At 40.0% G+C, this 23,676-nt stretch overlaps 1 protein-coding gene across 2 annotated transcripts in view; it reads right to left on the bottom strand.

Annotated features, from left to right (window-relative positions):
• Positions 1-23,676, bottom strand: part of PRKG1 (protein kinase cGMP-dependent 1) — a 1,199,831-nt gene that overhangs the window by 1,097,515 nt on the left and 78,640 nt on the right. The window contains exon 1 of one of the 2 annotated variants that reach the window (XM_059053702.2): positions 18,346-19,092. The exons of the other annotated variant lie outside the window; for it this stretch is intronic. Coding sequence (XP_058909685.1) covers positions 18,346-18,656 — 311 coding nt within the window. The 5' untranslated portion in view covers positions 18,657-19,092. Of the gene's footprint in view, positions 1-18,345; positions 19,093-23,676 lie in introns of those variants that run through there. 2 annotated transcript variants of the gene reach the window in all.

Here is a 23,676-nt window from a genome sequence, read left to right as displayed (position 1 = left end):
ATCACTTGTATAATGAATGGGGTGCACTAAGCAATCCTTATGGACTTTTTTAAACCAGACCCGGGTTCAAATTCTCATTTCATTTGTATATACAGCTCTGTGATCTGGATCAGGGTGCTTAACCTCTCTGAGTTTCAAGTGCCTCAAATGTTAATTGCGGACTAATATAGCTTTCAAAAATGAAAAAATCTAAAATGTAAATGTTGGTTCCCCTTAGAGATGATACAGGTTCATAAACCCTTAAGATTCTAAAGACCAAAGTCTTACAAGTTTACAGGAAACTCACTTTGCCACAAAGGCCAACCTGAACTGACCACAAGAAGTTCTCTAGCTTTTATTTTCCCTATTTAGGTAAATATTCATATAGTTTACTGAAGAAATGCAGATATGTTCATTTTAGGAGTGCTGCTCCAGAGCCCTAACGGGTGTTACAGAATCCATTCTATGTGTACCTTTCATGCAATCTTTCAAAAATATGGAAAAAAACCCTGAATTCCAAAGTACTTTGGAACCCAAAGATTTCAGGTAAGAAATATAAACCTATATTATGTTACAGATTTTAATTGTTTAGCAATAAAGTATGAAGGTAACTTTAACGATATATCTTAGTGCTGAAGAAAATAGGAAGTTTCATATTTCAATTTTTAGAAATTCTATTAGCCATTCAATAAATAATTCATACTAATCAAAACATGAAGAATACTGATAGATTTCAATTTGTTTTCTAATTGTTAATATTAAGCTTTAATACTCTGTCTCAGTTATTACATTCAGCTCTCCCCAAGCACACACTCAGTGCAAACAACTTTTAGAAGTGGAGAGCGATAAGAACAGGGAGAGGGGAAAGGCATGGAATAAATAATAATGCTCTTCGGGCTTCCCTGGTGGCGCAGTGGTTGAGAGTCCGCCTGCCGATGCAGGGGACACGGGTTCGTGCCCCGGTCTGGGAGGATCCCACATGCCGCGGAGCAGCTGGGCCCGTGAGCCATGGCCGCTGAGCCCGCGTGTCCGGAGCCTGTGCTCCGCAACAGGAGAGGCCACAACAATGAGAGGCCCGAGTACCGCAAAAAACAAACAAAAAATAATAATAATAATGTTCTGTGAGTGCCTCCTATGCCCCTGATACTACACTAGTCTCTTCATTTGTATTTATAATTTAACACAAGCCCTGTCCCCTGCTAGCTTACAACCTAGATGAGGACAGACATATATTTACTCATTCACTAAACTACTACCATGTACCAGGCACTATCCTGGGACCTGGATCAACAGAGGTGAGCTGACGTGAAGCCCTCTGGACAAACAAAAAGCAGAATACAAATAAATAGATAATTTTAGATAATGAAGTGCTATGAAGAAACCAAAGTAAAGTAATGTAATAGAGAATATTTGGAGTGAAAGTGACCATAGTCTGTTCAGGATAGGCATCTCTGAGGAGGTGGTACCTGTGTGTATTTGTGTGTGTGTGTGTGTGTGTGTGTGTGTGTGTGTATATGTAATAACAATTTTTAAAAGATTTAATATTAAGTACCAAAAGAATATTAGAGCTAAAAGAATTCAAACCTGGGCTTCCCTGGTGGCGCAGTGGTTGAGAGTCCGCCTGCCGATGCAGGGGACGCGGGTTCGTGCCCCGGTCCGGGAAGATCCCACGTGCCGCGGAGCGGCTGGGCCCGTGAGCCATGGCCGCTGGGCCTGTGCGTCCGGAGCCTGCGCTCCGCAACGGGAGAGGCCACAACAGTGAGAGGCCCGCGTACCACCAAAAAAAAAAAAAAAAAAAAGAATTCAAACCTATAGGTATTCTCAAAGAGAAATCATTTCAGAGTGGTGTGGGCAGAAGAAAGTTTCCTGTAAGTAAAAGGCAGATGGGAATTGAATAAAAGGGAACATCCCAATTCTCAGCAGAATGCAAGTAGAGGCAGCCCGTTCTGTGCAATGGGACGAAATGCCTTCAGTAATGTGTATGGTACAGTTTATGGTACAGTCTCCCACATTAAGTTTAAATTCCCATCCTACTATTCCAGGCATTCTCAAACTTTAGGGCACATCAGAATCACCTAAAGGTGACTGAAATTTCTCCCTTCCTCTCAAGTCTTATGAAGTTCTTTTGTCTTATATTTCTCTCATGTACTCCTGTCCATTTTTTGATTTCATAATTCAAATACCTCCTCTTTGTCTCTTTCATTTCACAAATAGCTCCCTAACCAGTTCTATATTCGCCTCAGGCATTGGTGCTTGCCTTTATCTCATCCAGCTCTCTTCTTTTATTACTTGGCAGAATATGTATGGGAAGCCAAAATGGCAAGTGGGAGACTAACTTCAAGGATATAGATTAGTGCTAAAAAATAAATGGAGAGAGTTGGGAAGTTGTAAAAAGGTATAAAACATACAGTCTTACACAGCTCCTCCAGATAAACAACTCTTAGTATAGTAGCCAAATGCACAGACTTTGGACTCAGGCAGCATTGTGTGGTCTTGGGCAAATTCCTTAATTTCTCTGAGTTTGCTTCACTTTTGCTGTCTCTACCTTTCAGAAATACTATGAAGATTAGGGAAGAAATTCATACCCCCAGTACAATGCCTGAATCCACTGCATAAAAGACAACCTGCTACTATTATTGCTGTTATGGTTACTCAGGTCATTATGACACTAACAAACTGAATCTGGGTTACAAAACTCAATTCCTCAGCTTCTGCATTACTCCAAAACAACAACCAAAAAACAGTCCTGTTGAACTTTCTCTGAGACTAATGAGACTTAATGTTTAATGTGAACAACAAATACCCTGGATCCAAGTACAATCTTAACATTCTAAACTTCATGGAACAAGCCATAAATTGATGTCACATAGTCCTTCAAGTGAATTGATATCATTTGCAGAATAAGGTGCCTGTTTGTATGACATGTATAAAAAAGGTAAATTTATAAAGACAGAAAGCAGATCAGTGAGCGACTGGGGCTAGAGGTGGATCAAGGATTGACCATAAGTGGGCCCCAGGTAATTTGGGCCATAACAGAAATATTCTAAAACTAGACTGTGGTTATAGCTGTACAACTCCATAAGTTTACTAAAAATCATTGTACTATATACATGTACAGTGGGTGAATTTTATGATATGTAAATTATATCACAACAAAGCTGTTAAAAATAATCTTTTTGTTACATGACACGTTTCAGAATAAACTAGTATTTTTTTTTCTAATTCTAAAGTTTTCCATTATCAGCTCATCACTACAACTGTCATGAATTTGTCCGAGACAATTAACGTATTCCTCCATAGACTAACAGGGCTGTTATCATGGCTTTCACCCACGATCATAATGTTTTTGAAAAGACACCTTGAAATGCAGTACAAAAGTCATTAACAGAAAGCACTTATAGGCTACGTTTATGCTCTGCATCTGATAGCTTCTCAGCCTGGACAGCAAATATTCAAGTTGGGAATGAATGGCTTTCAAATAGAAATCCATTATCAGTGCATAAGTTCTAAGCAGACATTTCAGGAAAGAGAAAAGGCATTTTACTGTAAATATTTCTGATGGATTGGAATCACATCATTAAAGCAGTGGGTCTTTAAAAATGCATAGTACTCCAGGGCAGCAGTGCCCCAGTCTACACGTACAATGGCCTACGTGTCAAAATGAATGTTAAGAGTAATATTACTACAATGTCACATAAATGCACCTCCCAAGAATGACCACCAAATAGTCTTCGCATCTGTAGAGCACAGACAGCTTTTCCTTCAGATACTATACAACTATTATCACTATGATTTCCTAACATAAATTAACTACAATACATGGCACTCAGTTAAACTTGGTCAATCCATTCTTCACTTCTCTGTAGGCCTCTAATGGCTTATTGAACGAACTAAATGGCATCATTACGGACCTTCAAGCTTGCTTATGTTTGCCCTTTCTTGTCCATGATTAGCCCCAGCCACAGGAGTCAACAAAGGATTCTTGCTGTCAATCTTCCCGAGTCAAACCCAGCAAAACCAGGCTGGGTTGCATTGTGCTGTTCTCTAGGACCTTGTCAAGACTGAAAGGTCCTGTCTTTCCACCTCGTGCTTTTCAGTTTGGTTAACAGATGCTTATAGCACTTTAATAATGCAATTGGGTTAATTCAATAACAAGGAAAATGTAATGATAATTCCAACAGCTTATGTTTTCTGCTATTTGTAGAACCCCATACTATTTTTTGCATCCTGTACTGAGGGACCCACAAACATGATCTCTAATCACGGCATGTGTTATAATCCTCATTCATAATGAGAAAAAGGAAGCTCAGACAGATTCAATCTCATATACCTCATGAGTGGTAAGGTAGCAGCTGAATCAGAGCCCATGCCCTTATCCATTGTATATGCTGTGTTCTGAGCCTACCTGCTTGGATTTTCCATAAATGCATTTGCTGAACAACTGGACTCAGTGGAGTCTCAAGGCCATCTCATGATGCACTGATGCTGCACAGAGTGTAGAAAGAGGATGAACTGGGTCTGATGGCCTGCTGTATTTACAGAGTTACCACTTATGAACTGTTGGATTTGGGTTGTGTTACCTCACCTCTTTGACCCTTAATCATCTCTTCTGTAAAATGGAAATGATCTGTCCTCCTTTATTCATTTAGATATTGTGAGGCATAAATGAGATCACACATACATTCATTTTTCCAGCCAATTAATATATGTTGTTATTAAGCCTCACTTTTATCAGATACAAGATATACAGCTGCACTGGCACATAGGCCTTTCAGAAATTTAACCTCAGACATTCACAGAAGCATATGGTCGGATAGGGTTTAAAAAAAAAAAAAAAAAAAAAGGTTTTTTTCTAGGATTGGGAGTTCCCAGGTTCCATTCTGAAGAGCTAAGAGACAATATGGCAAACAAAATCAGCCTTTAAATGTTCCCTGTTTTATTTTGATTAACGTTGAAGTAAACACCTAATGAATTTATATTTTATCATGAGTTTGATGGCCTGTACCATCTCACAATATTAAAATCTATTGACTATTTGGATAATTAAAATCAGCAAGCTATTACTGTAAACTTGACCAGATTCTGTTAGAGTTCTGGCTGTGTCCACAAAAGGATTTAAAATTTTGATAGATTATCTGTAAGTTATTTCCATTAATTCCAGGCAAGTATTTCTCAATCAACCCAGTTACTTTTCAAGTTTAACCAATTTATGAGGTTTTATGTCACAGAGCCTAAGACAAAACACTTATTTGACTTGGAGGACAAATATGCTTCCTGGGCAAGATCATTTAGAATCACAGATTATTCCAACTAGAAGGGACTCTTCAAGACTATGCAATCCCATTTTTTCAGGTGAAAACCTGAAAAGCCTTCAGAGGCCAGTCAGATAATACGTACAAGAGGCATGGTGAGCTAAAGACAGGACGGAGTATCAGGGGCTGTGATGAACCTGAGAAACACAGGGACTTCCAGAAAGGCATGACAAGGCATTCAAGTTCAAAGTCTGTGAAACTCTTCTAGCCAAGCCAAACGTACCTCTAAGCTCTACTGAGCCCAGTAACATAAGTTTCCCATTTTCGAAATTTTAAGTTTAAAAGATGAACTATCTGAGGGCCAGGAACATGGAGAGACTTCATTTTGTCCTTCCTCTGGCAAAGAGCTATTAAGCACCTACTGTGTGCCACGCCTGTCTGGGCTCCAAGGATACAACATGGAGCAAAAGAGACACTGGCTTTGTTTTCAGGGAATTTACCATCTTCTAGGAGAAGGAGATATTAACCAAACAATGACCAACCTATAGAAATTCAAACTTGGATGGACATGCAAAAGGAAAAGTACACAGCACTACAAAGTCAGAGTCCAAGCACTGGGAACCTATCTCCAGCCCAGGTTTGCTGGGCTCAATCCATGTTGGAAGAACCCCTGAAAAGGCAATGTATGTTTTAGCAGATAGTCTAATATCAGAGATTTTCTGGCATTAAATAATTTGGGGGTGAAAAAGAGATGCTTCTAGTAGAGCCCTACACTAGAGTAGCTATTTAATAAATATTAAATTTATTGGTAAAGATTGAACAAATACATAAACAACTGAAAACCAATCCACAGACTATGTTACCAGAAGAAAAGAATCAGAGGGTATTTGATAAACTTTCTAATAATACTCAGTTAAATTAAGATGCTAATACTTAGGGGAAAATAAATAAGGAAATAAAGCATTGGTAAATTGAGGGACTGTTTCTTTAAAACGGGAATTTAAATTCAAATTCAGTGGTACAGGCCACTAAAATTGTTTAACCAAAAACAAACAAACAAAAACAAAATATGAAAGTACAAGACAGAGAAAGCTTTCTGTGTATGACACAACAAAAAAATACTTAGGCATGAGCAACTGTATTCGATAACAATTTGAATACAGCAGAAATACAGTATTCTTGTAAGAACCTCCATGATACTAAGGTTTGCTAGTCTCTAAAAGAGAATGTACTCACGGCCACCATAGTTGTATCAGTATATGGCACATGAAAAAATGTGGGTACATGAAAAATTACTGAAGAACTACATTAAAGGAACAAAACCATAAAAGAGAATGGAAATAAGACTTATACAAAACAAATGAGTTGTTGGGACAATTAGCTAAGCAGCATGGCACACAGAGACCACGCATGGGTTCTGGGGTAACTCACACCTGCTTTTGCCTGCTTCAGCTCACTGTTTTATTTTGAGCAAGTTGTTTACCTTCTCTGTGCCACACTTTCTTCGTCTAATGAAATGGGATGAACAGTACCTACTTTATCAGATTACTGTGAGAATTAAATGAGAAAGCTTATATAGTATACAGTAAGACAAATATTTTTAGTAATAATTAGCAGCAGCAGCAGTACCATCACTAACTGACCAGTAAAGACGGGGCTAAAAAGTAACAATTATTACCTTCACTTTATAAAGCTTTCTGTAAAGATGAGAGAAATTGTTCTCGACGTCTAGGTAAAAAGAAAAAAAGGTAAAGAAAAAAAAGTGAGGCTAGTTGGAGCAAGAAAAGTTTCCCCCTTAATCATGATGAAGCAATAGACTGAACTACAAATAGAACCTTTGAAATATAGTAATGGGAGTCAAGAAGGCAGGGGGAAAATCTGCCATAGATGATTTAAAAACTCACTAGCAAGGGTTCATCTGGATGTTATTTAATAACCTCTAAGTTCACCTAGCAGAGAATGTCACTCTTGCCAAGTCAAATAAACGTATACCTGAGTTCTTTTCCATCTATCACACTGACAGCAACCCTTAGGAACCCAGAAGACAGAGCACTGCTGTCTGATGATAAATGATTTACATGGCACAGGACTTCAGCAGTGGTACCAAAAGATAAGACAAGTCACAGAAGAGAAAGGGTTACCTGAGAGAAGTAGCCTTCTCTGTGATGACCATTGTTTTGTTTCTTACTTTAGGATAAAGGTTCTGGTGATGGTGATGTGTTTCACATTTTTTACCTCTCTGCACATTCTGTGGTGGGATCTTCACCAAAGTATTTTAATATCTGTTCTTTTGACCTCTTCATTTCTGAGGGTATAGAAGAGTAACTCTAGATTGCTTAAAATAATCATGACTATATTATAGATAGAATATCACTTTTGATGGAAATAATAGGATTCTATTTAAATATCAGAATTCTCTGAAATAATATCTTATAATTATCCATAAACATGTAAACAAACACTCACACATATATAATGCTTCTAACTTCTCCACTTCTGGAATTTTTTTCTATAATTATTATTATTTCAAATGCCATAAACTATACTCCCCTAGTGGTTGCCTATCAAAAACAAAACCAAAAACCAAAAACCTCTTTTTACCTCTTTTTTTTTTATAGGCTAGGTATTTCCCACCAAAACTCAAAAAGAGGGGGAAATGAACATCTTAATGCCTTAAGCAAAGCATCAAAAAGGCAAAGGCTAGATGAATTCATGAAATATGCAAAGAGGTGGCAAGAAGTTAATAAAAGATGCTACATTCACAGTGGGCTTTTAATTGTATTTATTTGCCATTCCTTTTCATGAGGACTATTTCAAAGTTAAAACCATTTAGTTTTATGTCATTTAGTGCTACATGAATGAGAAATCATTTAGTTCTTTTTTCTTTTTTTTTTCATTAAGAGAGTGTAGGTCTCCATACTAAGTAATGCTAAAACATCTGGAAGGCAGAGTCATGCAGATTACAATTTTTCATGTCATTATTTTTCTTTTATGAAGAACAACAAAAAGTCTGAAGTTAGATTTTGAAGAAAAATGACTATTCCCTGATGAAGGCTACCACTGTTAAAAAAAAAATAAAAAGTCACAGCAGAGTTTCTTTCACAATATTCTAAAGCTTTTCAGATCTACAACAAGAAACATTGTTCATACAAATGGATAATGGAGTTGAATATTACATTGTTATAAAGTTAAGTATTAAGTGAATGACTAGAAACTTTGAGCAGTTCTTTTATATTGCACTGTACCAAATGCTACGGGGAAAAAAAAAGATTTTCTTTAAAAATTCAGAACTGAAGAAGTTCTATGAAGTAAAATCCATTTACTCAAAATAAAGAGGGATTCACTAAATCGATCTTCCAACCAAAAAGCAACTCTTACTTCTCTGAGTGTCTGTGGGCTTCCTTTTCTAAGCTTTGGTATCCTCGGACAGTTCCTAAATAAGAGGGTAGCAATTACAAAGAGCAAAGACCATGATTCACATAGAGTTCCATGCTCCACAGTGCAGACAGTGGACACTATGGTTTATTCCACTACACCTTTTCTTTTATCTCTCTTCCCACTAGCATAACGAGTTGCCACTATAGGCTTAGCAAAATAGTACCTGTCACTTTCAGATGTTTAATATTCCTCTGTAAAGGGTATTGTAACAACCTGTCAAACCAGCACAAGTCGAATACGAGGCCTCGTTATAATGTAAAATGTGTTACTCAGTCACCAATGACTTAGACAAAATGCATCTTATGAAGATGTAAGTGTGGAGCTGTGCTGGCTTGTAAAGCTTGCTCGCCAGCCACCTGTAGATGCCAGAGAGAATGGCCAGTCCACCTTGCAGTCCATCAGTAACAGTAACTCCAGAGGGGCAAAATTTTAAATTCCCATTTTTCTTGCTTGTCATGACAACCCTTTTTTCTTTCCTCCCAGTCCAGACTTAGAAGCACTGTCAACACCATAATTTATTGATAGAGTTGGACCATTAAGATGATACACAGTATATCCAGAAAGGAGATGTTTTTCCCTCACGTTATCTCATTATTCCTTGGCCCAGATCTGGTGAAAGCTTGATGGTACCATAATACAATTGATGCTTAACTAAAGTGTATCTGTCATCACTGACATGCAATGCAATTAACCAAATTAAACCGACTGGCTGATACTATAATTATTTCATGTTCAAGGAAATACAACACTACTCGTAAAGAGCAGGTATGGTCTAGAAGTGAGAAAATATAACTGAGCATTAGAAGGTCAATAACATTAGGAGATCTGCTTTTGACACATATTAATAATTTAAGCTATTTACTTATGCTTTTGCAGGCCCTAAGTTATACCACTTCTATACGGAAGGCAATGAAATTGCATCTGTCATAAAGGAATTCTGGTGACGTTTACTTTGCACTTATGATCTTTAGCCAGGTAAAGGTAATTAACATTTTTAAAAATTTTTTGATGCAGGTGGAAGTAGTATATATTGACACTAAATTGTCACTGATTCTTTTTCTATACCTTTCCCCCGTCCTTTCATAGCTTGGATTATAAGAACTCTAAGACACAGATACTTTCCTAGTGTCCTACCACCAACTCTCACCCATCATTCTTGCTTTTAACTGCTAAGCCATATAAGTGAACACATGCTTTTGTTCGTGTTTCTTTATTGTTGCTAATTCCTCTTGTGCTTCCCATTTAAGTCTCATTATCAAATGCATGACATGAACCTGGATTCATAATGAAAGTGTTTACTTTCCTTATGATTAACTTCCCTGCGTAATTAATGTCCCAGGTCCTCTGGGCAGTCATATGACATCTACTCTGCTTTTACATGCTACCTGTCAGCTGAATACATTTTCATATTTTAGAAGGAGGTGGAAAGAAACAAGAAAGCTTCTCACTGACTCCCATTCTAAAGAGATTACTTTTACCAAAAAGTATTTGCAATTATACTAGCTATTTTCATCACTTATATAAAGTGATATATTGGCTGATCGTCACCTGAGAAGATAAAGATTACAAAGTAAATAGGCTCCTATCAGAGACAATTAGGAACATCTTGAGGAGTTTTTAACAATATAAGGGGAAAGAGGGCAAGAAAGAGACAAAAAAGCTGGCAATAGGGGCAGCAGTGAGGCTATGATCACAGGGCGTAGAAATTCCCAGTTCCCTCTGGAGCTTTCCTGAGGGACCCACCAAGATTCTCATACTGCACGTGTCACGTCAGACCTCTCGTCTGCCTGCAGTGCCCATATCTGTTCACGCAGACCAAACCGTCTGGAAAGGGGGCTGAGAGCTTGCTATGGTAGCTCTGCTTTCTCTGAAGCCTCCTTGGAAAGTACTCTTCAGCCTGAGCTCAGGCTGTTTGCCTTAAAAGGATAAAATATCTGTAGGAGGAAAAAAAAAAAAACTGTAGCTGGCTACAGAGACATCACATACCAGGAGAAGTGCTACAAGCCCAGTACTGCTCTTCCAAGGGGGGCTGGTCACTGTTTCACCTTTATACACCGAACATTTCATAAAAGCATCCGGGACACCAGGAAACAGTCTTATTGGTTAACACAGCAGCTCCCCTCAGTGAGAGTGGAAAAACAAACTTGGGTTGATGGCTGATCCTGATGTGTCATATTTGAACCGTGGCCATGGCTCATGGCTGGCAGGAAAGAGGAAGTGTACTTACCCACTGAAGGGAGCTGCTGCCACTTTCTGTGCCCCAGGTCCTTGCGAGTCACCCCAGAGAGCACAGTGAAACTGACATGTGCAGCTGCTATGGAAATTGGGGAGCTGGAGCTGCCTGGCTCCACTGCAAGCCGGGGATTGGGATTGGTAAAAAGGAACCAAGGAAAGTGCTTTCCCAAAGCAGGGGAATTCAAGGAGCCTGTAACAGCTGACGTGGAACAGGCTGTAGAAAAGGTTCTCAGTCCTGGCTGCATATCACAATCACCTTGGAAGCTCAAATAATATACCTCCACCCCCGGGCCACCAGGTAGCAATTAAATCAGAATCTCTGGAGGTGGCACCTGCCCCCCCAGGAAAGATGTTTCCGAAATTCCCTAGGTGATTCTAATACACAGCCTAGGGTTGAGAACTGATGGACTAGATAAGGTAATGATTACTTACCTGAGAGAATAAACAATAAGGCATTAACTAAATAGTAGACACCTATAATTTGCCCCCCAAAAATATGTTTTTAAGTCCCTAGTACTTAAAGGTTTTAGCCAATAGAAACATTCAATTCTTTAAGTGGAAAGTGTATCGTTTCTTTGTTTAATCTCTCTCTCTGTCTCTCTCTCTCACACACACACACACACACAAACACACACACACACACACACACACACACACACACACACACACACACACACACCCTGTTGTCTTCTTATCAGAGTGTTTCCTAAATTGTGCTGTTCATTGCAATTATCTGAGGAATCTTTTAAAAATACTGATGGCTGGCTTCCTCCCCCAGACATTCTGAGTTTAATTGGTTTGGGTTTTTTTTAAGCTCCCCAGATGATTCTAATGTGCAACAAAGTTTGGGAACCATGGTCCTATCTTATTTTTTCCACTTTTCCCAAAGTTCTTCTGCCTCCTATTTAAGTACTGGTGAACAGATACTCGCCTGAGAACAGCCTATATGGTATTTATTAGGATTTCATGCAATTGCCTAATCCTCACACACCCCTTTGGGAAGCAAAAGAACATAGTGGCTAAAGAGAATGGCTCGCAAGTTCAAACTCAGATTCAGCCCTTTATAAAGTGTGTGACTTTGAGCAAGTTACTTAGTTTCTCTGAGTTTTAGTGTCCTGCTCCTTGCTGTCATGAAACAGGATAATCTGGAGTCTTCCTCACAAGGTTGTTTGATAAGAAAGACAATCTATGTAAAGCACCGGGAGCAGAGGCCTGCCACAGAGTAGGTGCTCAATAAATGTGAGCCATCCTGACCTGTTTTTTCAGAAAGAGTGATGCACTGACTTGCCCTCCTCATTCTTTTTTCTGCACGGCACAATGGACTGCATGAAGACCACCAAGCCCGCCCTGGTGTCAGACTAAGGAATGTTTCAAAGGGACAATACAAGGCATTCAAAACAAGCACTGGTCTAAAGAGAAACACCTTAATGATTTTCTGCCAAAATCCCAGCATGGCTCCCACTCCCAGAGGAGGCCAGCCTCTGGTAGACTCCAATTTGGGGGTCACAAAGTACTATCTTACTTGTAAATTCCATCCCAGTCTCATTGCCTGTTCGCTTGCCCACAAAGCCTATCGCTCCTTTCCAACTTCTTTGCAAATACAGCATAGCTTTCACAATAGTCATCTCGCTTTGCCCTTTCCTGTCCCCCTGACACACATCTCTTCTTCCCACTCTCTCCTGCTTTTTTCCTATTAATAACTCTTAATATAAAATCCATTCAGAGGGCTTCCCTGGTGGCGCAGTGGTTGAGAATCCGCCTGCCGATGCAGGGGACACGGGTTCGTGCCCCGGTCCGGAAGGATCCCACATGCCGCGGAGTGGCTGGGCCCGTGAGCCGTGGCCGCTGAGCCTGCGCGTCCGGAGCCTGTGCTCCGCAACGGGAGAGGCCACAACAGTTGAGAAGCCCACGTACCAAAAAAAAAAAAAAAAAAAAAATCCATTCATAAAGACACTTTTGAGAGTATACTAGTAGTCCCACCTTTTGTACAACATCTGTTTTGTGTAGCTACAGATTTTGAGCCCTTGTTTATATTTACGTGACAATTTTGGAGGGAGAACGTCCCTCTGCTTTTACAAACAAAATATACTCAGTTCAAACAGGCTGTACGTATTTAACTTCCCAGAAAATACACTTGAAGGAGATGCTGAGGAATGCAGTCAGATGGTGCGAGGAAAGGGGAATGGGCGTCAGAAGGCTGGGCGTGAGGAAGTAGAGAAGGGCTGTCAGGCATGGGGTGGTAAACAGCGTCAGCTCAACAGTTCAGATTAGGATTCAAAATGCCACAGATGTGATTGCATAATAAGCTGTTGCGCATCCTGGTAAATGCTGCTTTCAGCCTGCGCTTATTTATTGTATTGTCTTGCGTCCTCAGGACGTGGAACACTCAAGTCGGAGGGTTTGAGTGCCAGCATCGGACCCAGTTCTCTGGGACGGGCAGCAGCACCTAGGGTAGAGATGGGGGAAAGAGCAGCCTGGTGTTCGAATCTGGTTGCTAGGATACTATGGAGACCCTCCACTGCTAGGCAGACAGGAAGAAAAAAAATGTGTCCATATGCCTTATAACCTACAAACAGCAACAATAGAAACACCGTCTGCCTTCTTCTACCCTTTCCCATTAGCAATCCAAACCCAACTCTTCAGTGAAATAACAAGTAGCAGGAGCTTGGAAATGTGGCTCAGTAGAGCAAAGAAGTTGGTCATTTATATTCTCAGGCAGTCTCCGGAGCTCCTCTATTGAAGGGCTTATCAGTATTTTCATTATAAGCCGCATTTTAGGGGCAAACAACTATGCTCCAGAACACCCTCACAACGTTTTAGCAGCCTGGTCTTATTTTTATAAAGGCTGCCACAACTTCAATTTTACTGCATAGACTATGATGTCAAATTAGCAATCAAACTTAAATTGGATAGTCTATTGGAATAATGTTAAGTTGGAATTGAACTTCACAAGAACAAGAAAGATGAATTTCAAAAATCGACTTCAGGTTCAATTCTCATCTAGGTCTGGTTCGCCTGGGTATGTGAGGAATCTGCCCTGCTAGTCTGTGGCACAAAATTAGACTGTTTCCAGTGGGAACATTTAGAAGTGAGTTGAAAGAGGTGGAACTCAGTTTCTTTAAGAGTTTTAATCATCTGCGGCTTGGTTAAATTACATACTCTTACCTAGTCAGGAGAGTTATAGTTATTATCAGGACTGTGCTGGTGGGAGATAGTGGACTGGAGTGACATCTGAGATTCAGAGCTTTATTAACAGGTAGCAATTAGTCCTTGGTGTAAAGTGCATGCTGTGTACGCGCGCGCGCGCACACACACACACACACACACACACACACACACACACACACCCTCAGTTATTCTAACAAGCGCGAGTGCGCTCTCACCTACTCATCCTGATTCTCTCTGGCCTAAACTTGCTTTTTTTTCCCCAATTTCCACCACGGTATTCTGTTACAGCCACTAGCTGCTGTCGTTCCCCAGATGTACCCTCTGCTTTCTTTTGCTGTCTTTTCCCTTTGCTGATGGCCCTCCTCACCTTAACCCCACCCCTCTTACCCCCATCACCACTCACCTAAATCATGGCCATCGATCAAATACTTACTTTAAATACCTCTACTTCCACAAGAGTTTCTGATACCATAAAATTAAATGGGCTCAATTATATTTTGCCACCTGTCTTAGGTATCTCCTCTGTGACTTACCTTACTCTGCTTTCTAGAACGTTTACTTGTGCAGTATTGTTAACCCCTGGTTAACTCCTTCATAGGACTTACACAATTCTCGTCTAATGCATGACACTAACTTGCACATGGTGCATCCCATAAAAGCACTGAACTGAGCTATAGGGCATATTTGAAATTTAAGTGCTACCTGTGAAGAAATCTATGTTTTAATATCATGCCATCTGTGATTACACTAAAATCCTAGAATTCTCCCAACTTCCTACAGAATTTAACAGACAGCCTTTAGGAAGATTCTATTTCTCCCGAAATGTACTAATGTCAAGGTTTAAAAAAAAATCAGATAAGATCTTGTTAAAATGAATGCCTCCCTAAAAATAAGAAAATATATTTCTTTCTATCCTCAGCTCTCCAAAGTGCTTCACAATCAAAACGCGTAACATTACAAATCAAAATATGTCATCATTCTTTGAAATTCAGTTATCTCCAGGGTGAAAAGCAACAGCTTAACAAAAATACAGAGACACTAACAACTTTTGAGAGGAACTCAAGTCTTTATAGACCAACTGAAAAAACACAGAGCCCTATGACAGCAAAATGGAAAGGATTTGAGAATATTTACAATAGATAAAGGGTTTAGATCAACATACCAGTGACAGAATGTTCTAATCTATTAAAGTCAATTTTCAGGAATAAAATAGCATGAAATAAAATCACTTTTAGAATCCATAAGAACCACTCTATATACATAAGCAATAGGCTGATCTGATAAAATGAATATTTTTATATAGTTTTCATTTTTAAGGGTTTATTTGCTTAATTTAATTCAAAACATATAGTCTAATAGTTTTACCTCCTCAAATAAATATTTGGTAGCAGTAGAATATAGATTCCAATTTGCTCATCAGTTCTTTGCTCTTCAAATGACAATAGAAAAAGGGCTTAAGGGTTATTTCTAGACACATGTGAAAGAGACAAACCAAAGCAACCCCCCTGCCTCACAGGTGTAGCAGGAGTGCCCCAGCTCTGTGCTAGAATCTGACACAGCCTTCTCTCCAATTCCAGCTTACAGGGAAAATTCCAAACCAAATATGTTACGTTAATTTATATTTTACACTGTTTTTCAAATGATAAAAAAATCACGAAAAAAATAAGTTTTTAAAGATTCTAATCCTCAGAAGATAACCTCGGTAAGCAAAAAGTAAACAAGCATATTTGCACACATAGATAATTGAATAGGACATTCCCTGGGCAGTCACCTATATCCAACAGAAAGAGAATAGAAAACTACATGACCATGAATTTGAAATCAATTTTGGACTATTTAGATGGTTTCATGTTAACTCAAACCCCCAATAATCTGTAAGGTTAAGAATGATGACCAAATTTAACTTGTACTAAAAATAAAATATAAAGATATAAACACTTGTTGCCAGTAAGTTGGTATAATCAAATTATTTATAGTGAAATAAACAGAAATTCAAACAAGTCTCCTTCACTTTGGCAAGAATTCCTAATTCTTTGTGGAACCATCTTGAACAATCATTCAAATGACATAAGAATAATCGTTTTGCATACAATATACTTTTCTTTCTCTTACCAAAGGTACACTCTACACTTAAGCAAATTTTATTCTAGTTTTCTTTATGTAAGTGTGAAAAAAGAACAGATGTTTTTCCAAAATTATTTAAGCTTGGAAGACATTCATTCTATCGTTTTCTTCAGTATAATCCTTCAGAATCACCAAAACCATCACGGTGATACCTTAATAGTTGACTTCCTTAAAGCACAAGTTATTAAATAAATATCAGAACGCACGATATGGTTCAACAGATAAAATGTTTATTATGACAGAATGTTGTGAATTATTTACCACACTAATTTCATCTTCCACCATGGATTTTTTAAAAAAAATCTAGTTGCTCTACATGTCAAGCACTAAGAGATTTCTAAAACTTACCACATTATACAGCTCAGTCCCTACTGCCTAGATTCCTTTAGATCTTGTCTGATAGAACGTTTCACTGGAGTTATCAGCTGGCTTGATCATGCTTCAAATAAAAGCTATTAAAATCGTCTTTTTATAAAAGCAGAGTTTGCTCTGAGTTACTCCAAATTCCTGCAGATACTAAAATGAGATCCTATGGAATGCTGAAAGATGCAGAGAGCTGTCTTTGACTTATTTTTTTCATTATGCAAAACTTGGCCCTGGAGAGATGGCCAAGTACCTCATTAGCTAAAACAGGCAAGCATGTCAGAACCGCAAATTAACTTACCGGAGAAAGCTGAAGTGGATTCAGATCATTCAGGTTTCGAAAGCAGATCTAAATCTACTGAACTGAACTATTAGGGCAACTCTGTGAGGTTAGAATCTCAGAAATGTTTATCCTTATTGTCTCTTCCCCACACTCACAGAATACAAACTTCTTAAACTAAACCTGCATGAGGAACAGCAAATGCTCTACTGCAACCAACAAGGATTGTTACCCGTCTAAGTTTTCAAAAGTATCATTAGTACATCCTCACAAGCCAACCCCCCCCCCACACATCCAATAAACACAAATGGAGACAATCAAATACTCTTTCTCCTTATATTAAATCTTGGTGTTTATAAAGTGAAGGGTTCCCAGGGACCTCATATTATTATGTAACACATGTCATCCAGCCAAGGTGATGCCGTTTGGAATACAGTAACAAAACCCTTCGTTTTATCAATTGTCATTTATTGTCTATTAATTTAAAATACCATTCATCTGGGTGCTCATTCTATATTAACTTCATGCTCCTGCCACTTTACTCTCCATGAGAACTCTGAGTTGAGTGGTGTTATAACAAGCGTCATTCAATTTTCCCACCCAAGTTGTAAAGCCCAAGTTCTGACATCAGAACTACACAGTTGTCTAAAATGCTAGAACAATAGCAGAGTAGTTGCTTCAGAAGCCAGGAGTAAGGCAAACAATGTGCCCACGTTGTCAATAAAGGTAAGTGTACTTCTCTGTATCTGACCCTAGAAACATGCAACCCTCTCGGGAGACAGAGGCACCCCATTAGCAACATTATATAAATTCCTTAAGGAAAATAAGCAATAGTCTCCCTCAGATGTTATTTAAAAATATTTTTTAAAAAAATCAACACACTAGGCTTCCATTTGTGGATTGTAAATGTCGTCGAATGCTGGCAAGCAAAAAATCTTCCCTTTACATGTGTATTTGCATATTTTTGACACTTTGATGATGCCAGAACATCAGCTTTGAACGGTACCAGCGAGAAACACCGGCATGTAGAGAAATCCGGGAGCGCCACAAAAGCACAGAAAGTAAGGGTGATAGCAGATGCATTTCATTTCAAGTCTGATGAGCCTGCAGTTAGGATTTTCCGGTTGGGCAGGTTTGCCAGGGCATTTGGGAGACGGGGCTTTCTATTCCTCTTCTCACACTCACACATACACAGCTGGACACACACCGGGGGCGCATTCAAACTCTACGTACAGTAGGTGGCCTATATGAATGTATATTTTTTTTTAAAAAAAAAAGAAAGAATAGCTTGACAGCTGACAAAGACACGAAGGCAACGTAGGTGCAGTGAGTCTGACTCTGAGAAACGTGCACAGCCCCGCAAGAAGTGCCCGTTAAAATGAGACATTTCTGAGGATGAGGACAGACACGGCAAGCGGGAGGGGCGGGGGCCGACAGACAATACAGAGACCCGCAGCTCCCCACCGACAGGGTGCCACACGGACCCGGAGCGTAACCCCTGCTTACTGTGGACTCTTGGGGTAGAAGGGCAGAGTCACATGGCTGAGATCCTGGATGTCGAAGGCGGTGGGCTCAGCGGAGATCGCCTGCCGCTTGGTGCGCGGCTCGCCTTGCAAGGTGCTCGCGCTCTGCTTCTGCGCCTGCTGGGTGGCCGGCCGGATCACCGAGCGGTACTTGTCCAGCTCGTTCTGCAGCTTCTGGATCAGTTCGTCCTTCTGATCCAACTCCAGCTCGAGCTCGTCGATGAGAGCATCCCGCTGCCTCAGCTCCTCGATCTTCTCCTGGAGCGCGTACTGTAAATCCCGCAGGGTGCCCATGCTCCTCCCGGCTGCCGGGGACTCCTTCCTGCCGCTGCTCCGCGTCTTGGGGCGTCCTCCCCTCTCCGATCAACTTTCCCCAAAGTCGCTGCTGCCTCCCGAGTGCGAAAGCTTCCTACTTGAGACCAAAGCCAACCCTGGCTTCTGAGCATGCCCAGTCTCCCGGCTCCAGCCCCCGAGAGTTTCAGGGCAGATTCCACTTCTCCGGGCAGTGAGGCTGAGCGCGGGGATGAGCCAAGAGGCAGGTCGAACCGGGATTCAGGCTGAACCGCGGTGGGCGCCGCGGCGCCAGGGACAAGAGCCGGGAGCGCGATGGCAGGGGAGCGGGAGAAGGGACTCGGATGGGGGCTCCGAGGCCGCGGCGGGCGTGCCCGGGTCGCTCACGCCGGGAGCCGGAGGAAGCCGGCGGAGCGTGTGCGGAGCCCGATAAACCTCTGAGCGCGCCGAGGGCTGCGCGGGCGGAGCGAGGCGGCAGCACTACTTTGGGGGCGGGGAGGCGGGCGGGAGAGGACCGGGAGGACCCCGCGCCAACTCGGGAAGCGTTAGCCGGCTCCAGAGCATACCAGGCTGGAGAACGTGGGGCTACAATCCAGGCGACGAGGGAGGGCAGAGCGGGCTCTGCATCCTCAGCGCGCTGAGTTCTGCAGGTGTCTGGACCGCCAGCCTCACCAAGAAAGGCTCCCCAGCCTGTGGCTGAGCTCTCGCGTCTTCCACGCAGCCTTTCGCACGGGGAGCGCCTCACACAGGTGGCTGACGCTTGAAAACAAACTTGCCTCTCAGGAAGGGAGAGTGTGTCCGTGCAGGGGAGGGGCTTCCACTCACATCCCGGCGCCTTTGGGGATGAGGGAGGGAGCTTCTGATTTTTTTCCTCCCCCGTCAGCATTGCCAGCTCCTTCGAATGCCACCCCTTTCCGCTCCTTTCAAACACGGATTAATGAACTCTGTTTTGGGCAAGGGTCGAAACGGGATCGGGCCCCAGAGGGCTGCTCAGCTTCCCCACTGCCCCTCCCACTTAAGCCAGTGTCTGCGGAATAGTTTACGGAAGGGTCTTGCTCCTTTCCTTGGGCTGAATTCGGGGCGGGGAGTGCAGGGCGGGTCAAAATCATTGCAGAGTTCCAAAAAGTTCCTCCTGAAATGGAACCATATCTTTGAAATTACTTCCTTGACAACCAAGCCGTTAGGGCTGTATCCTTCCACTTGAATGGCAAGACACAAACTTCGAAGAAGAGGGAAAATCTTAAAGAAAAGGAGGAACCTAGACGGGCTGTGGTAAAGTGCCGCCCCACCTCCACCCACTCCTACCCTCCGACCCCATCCCTGCCTGCTCAATATTTCCTAAAATGATGACAATTTAGGTAGCATCCTTTCTGTCCAAGGCTAATTCTCCCATCGTGTTTAGAATCCTCCATAATACTTACTTAAATTCCTCATATTTACCTAAATCTTCACCAAATCATTTAAAATTTTAGCATCTTCACTGCAGTCCCCTAATTACTGTTCTTGAGAACTCAATGTTATAATCCTCGATGCTCTATTTGGCCATTCCTTAACACCAAAGAAAACAAAGTAGGTAGAAAATAGATTAAAATTCTGAATTGCAATCCAGAACTATTCACTGGAATCTAAATTTAGCCAAGGACATATATACCAGTCCCCCCCCCCAAAAAAAAACTACTCACTTTTGCTATTGAATACACAGCCTGTTCTACCTAAGTAAGAAGAAGAAGAAAAGAATGGGGAGGGGGAGGGGAGGAAAGAAAGGAACAGAACCAGCTAGCCAATGTCACATTTATAAGCTTTTTGATTTCAAGTGTACTTGTTTGTAATTAGAAGTATAAATGAAAAATGATATATAGTCCTAAACATTCTTCCACCCAGATGATGGTTTAATTCTCTCAGTACAAATGATATGACACTTAATTTTTCTGCTTTCCAACATTGGTATTTTCAGAAGTGCATTTCTTTCAGAATGTAATATATAAATTGGATAATTCCCCCAAAATAATCATGAATAACTTACAGATACTGATAGCAGCGAGTAGGAGTTCTGAAATATTGTTGTTTTAATTAAAACTAAACCAAGCAGAAGTGCTCTGGCTTTGTATAACTGACTCCATGCTAAAAGAGCTTCCGTGACATTTTCCTTCTTCCAGGAAAAAGGCCAAATTATTATCTTTTTTAACCTATGGGAATTCTTTAATTCCATGGCAAAATGTCTAAGACTAAATGAGACTTTTTTTCTCTATAGATCTATTATAGAGTCCGGGAGCCCAAGAGTTTATGTCTAAAAATATATCAGGAGCAATGTATAGGGGACATCATTAGACAACTGCTAAGCAGAGTTATGTTTTAAGGTTCATTTGAAGCTTAAATGGGGTTTACTTAATGTCTTTGAGCAGCACAAGTAGAGAAGATTCTTCATTTGTAGAAAGCTTGTCTACATGTAAAAAGGATAAAAGAAACGAAAGCATTTTCCCCCCAAAATAAAAAATAGCAGTTCAACCAAAAAACAAAGTTTTTATTTTTGATTTTTTTTAACAAAAGTGAAGTTTCTACCACTGTTATGTACATATTTTTCATTATTTAAGCTATCATATCTACATGCTACTATAGGATATATCCATGTTACATTTTCATTTAAAATGGAATTCTCATGATACAAAATATATTCCTTGATGAATCCCATAGTGAGAGTCAGGAATCTGTTGTAATAAATGCAAAGAAACTAAACAGCTGAGAAGATATGACTATTACAATTGACTTACACTTTATAAGGTATTCAAGGTGTAAGAACATATTTGGTTGTATTAGCCTATACGATGAAAAAGTAAAATTGCCCTTAAATACTTTATAATTGTATATGCAAAATCCAGAATTTTAGGCTTTTCTCTTCTATTTTTAAAGTCAAAATAAATATTTTAAGTAAGTTTTTCAATGATGTTCTTGACTGTTTGTTTAAATCTTGAAGGACCCTGGTTTTCTACCTCAACCTTTTGAGTGATTCCAATATTTTTTAAAATATCTTTTGCATTGTATTTGGTAAATGCTGGAAATAAACTGTACATAAATAATCAAGGTTTTTGTAGTTTCATTTCAACAGACAGATTTTACTATATGTCTTATAGTAAACTTAATTGGCTAGGTTATAAAATCACAGATCAGGCACAAGTTACTTCCTGCTATTAGGCTACCACAAATTTGGAATGGAGTAGAACTGCATTTATTGAGCTCTCCCGCTGCCTTTGTGGGATGAAGTCTTGATGTTAGATGCTGAAGCACAGAACAATGCAATTTTGAAGGAACTTAATTTATACACTAGAATTCCATAGTCAACTCACAACCTACTCTCAGCAGTCTCTCTTTGTTGTGGCTCTAATGGAAGCAAAGTTCCACCAGTAGCCAGACCCACCTGTGGCACATTGATGCTCTTCAATTTTGCATGCAACCCTCATGATTGAGAATAAATATTATCACACCTTCCTTAAAGGAATCTCAGGATCACTTAATGAGACATTCATTAATTCAGCTTTATCATAATACTGGCCATTAAAAAGAAATAAAGTCTTTAGAATGTATTATCCTACACTGAAAACATAATTAGCCTCAAAAGAACTCTGATAATTTTGTCATCCAGTTGCCCATTCCACTGGTGCTATACTTCCTGCAGGAGTCCTAAGTTTGAAATTATCTTCTGCCATTTCATGTACATGTCTTGAACAGCAAAAACCCAAACCAAAGCCAAACAAAACATAGATGAGCTATGTTTTGGGTCATGGAAGCCTCCCCTTGCAGAAAATTGCTAGAACTAACAAGTAACCCTAAGAATCTAGATAATGAAGGTTACTATTACTGGTAAACATAATGGCTTGCTCAAAACTGTTCTTCTTAATTAAGACCACAAGAAAAATAACTAACTTCCTAGAGCTCTTAATGCACGACAGGCACTGTTCATGTAACCCTACGAGTTGGACATTATTATTATTTCCATTTATATTTGACAAAAGGGAGGCAGAGGATCTCCCACCCCGTGAATATCAAAGCCTGGATTCAAATAAAGACCATTTGATGCAGAGCTCAATCCCATACCCACTGCCTCTCATTGCCTTCTGCAGGACTTCCAGTGTTGCTAATGCCCTGTTCTGGATCCCGAGATATAAGACATTACTTAACGTTAACTAGCCTGACTTTGGGGTTGGGTATGTGGAAAGAGGAGAAATTTGGAAAATCCTAAAAGAGCAGGAAAAGAGATTTTTTAAAAGTTCCTTTTCCCAAAACTGTCTCCACTTCAGCCCCATTTCATCTTGGTTCAGGGTTACCAACTTGCACACATTTGCCTGGGACTGTCTTGGTTTTAATATTAAAATTGCTTGGAACTGTCCTAGTTTTTAAACTGAAGTCCTAAGTATCCCTTGGTCCTGGGCAAACCAGGATGGTTGGTCGCCCTATATAGTTCAGGATTGCAGAACAGAACCCCTCTATTTTATATTTTCACATTTTGTGTTCAAAGTTACTGATAGAAAAGTAAAACCAAGAAAGATCTGTAATAATAATACCACTTATTTTAAGCACATTACAAACCCACTTATGCATTTGTTTGTGTGAATGTGTTTTAGGAAAGCAATCATCCCATTTCAATGCATAATAATACACCAGAGGAATTGTCTTTGGACTGTAAGGGGAGATGAGTCAGACAATAGAATTTTAAATATACTTTGATAAATTAGACAAGGATTCAAGGCTCTCTTTTTGGTTTATCTTTCTTATAAAAATCTAGAATTTAGACAGATTGGCTTCCTATAGATTAAGCACAACAATTCCAGCTCCTGCTATTTGATTAAGTCCTATAAAATTAGTTTATTCTTACTACTGTGTTGGTGGCTAGATTTGGCCACCAGGAATGCATATTTAAATGAATATAAGTAAAAATTCTAATGGTTGAGTTGTTTAGAAGTCATACTACCGAAATGGTAAGCTCTGGATGGAAAAGGAAAAAAAAAAACACCATAAAACATTAATGATG

The sequence above is a fragment of the Kogia breviceps genome, chromosome 2 (assembly GCF_026419965.1).
Source record: "Kogia breviceps isolate mKogBre1 chromosome 2, mKogBre1 haplotype 1, whole genome shotgun sequence".
In the NCBI taxonomy this organism is placed as follows: Eukaryota; Metazoa; Chordata; class Mammalia; order Artiodactyla; family Physeteridae; genus Kogia; species Kogia breviceps.
The sequence above is the reverse complement of the archived record's forward strand: the minus strand, read 5'-3'. Positions and strand labels throughout refer to the sequence as shown.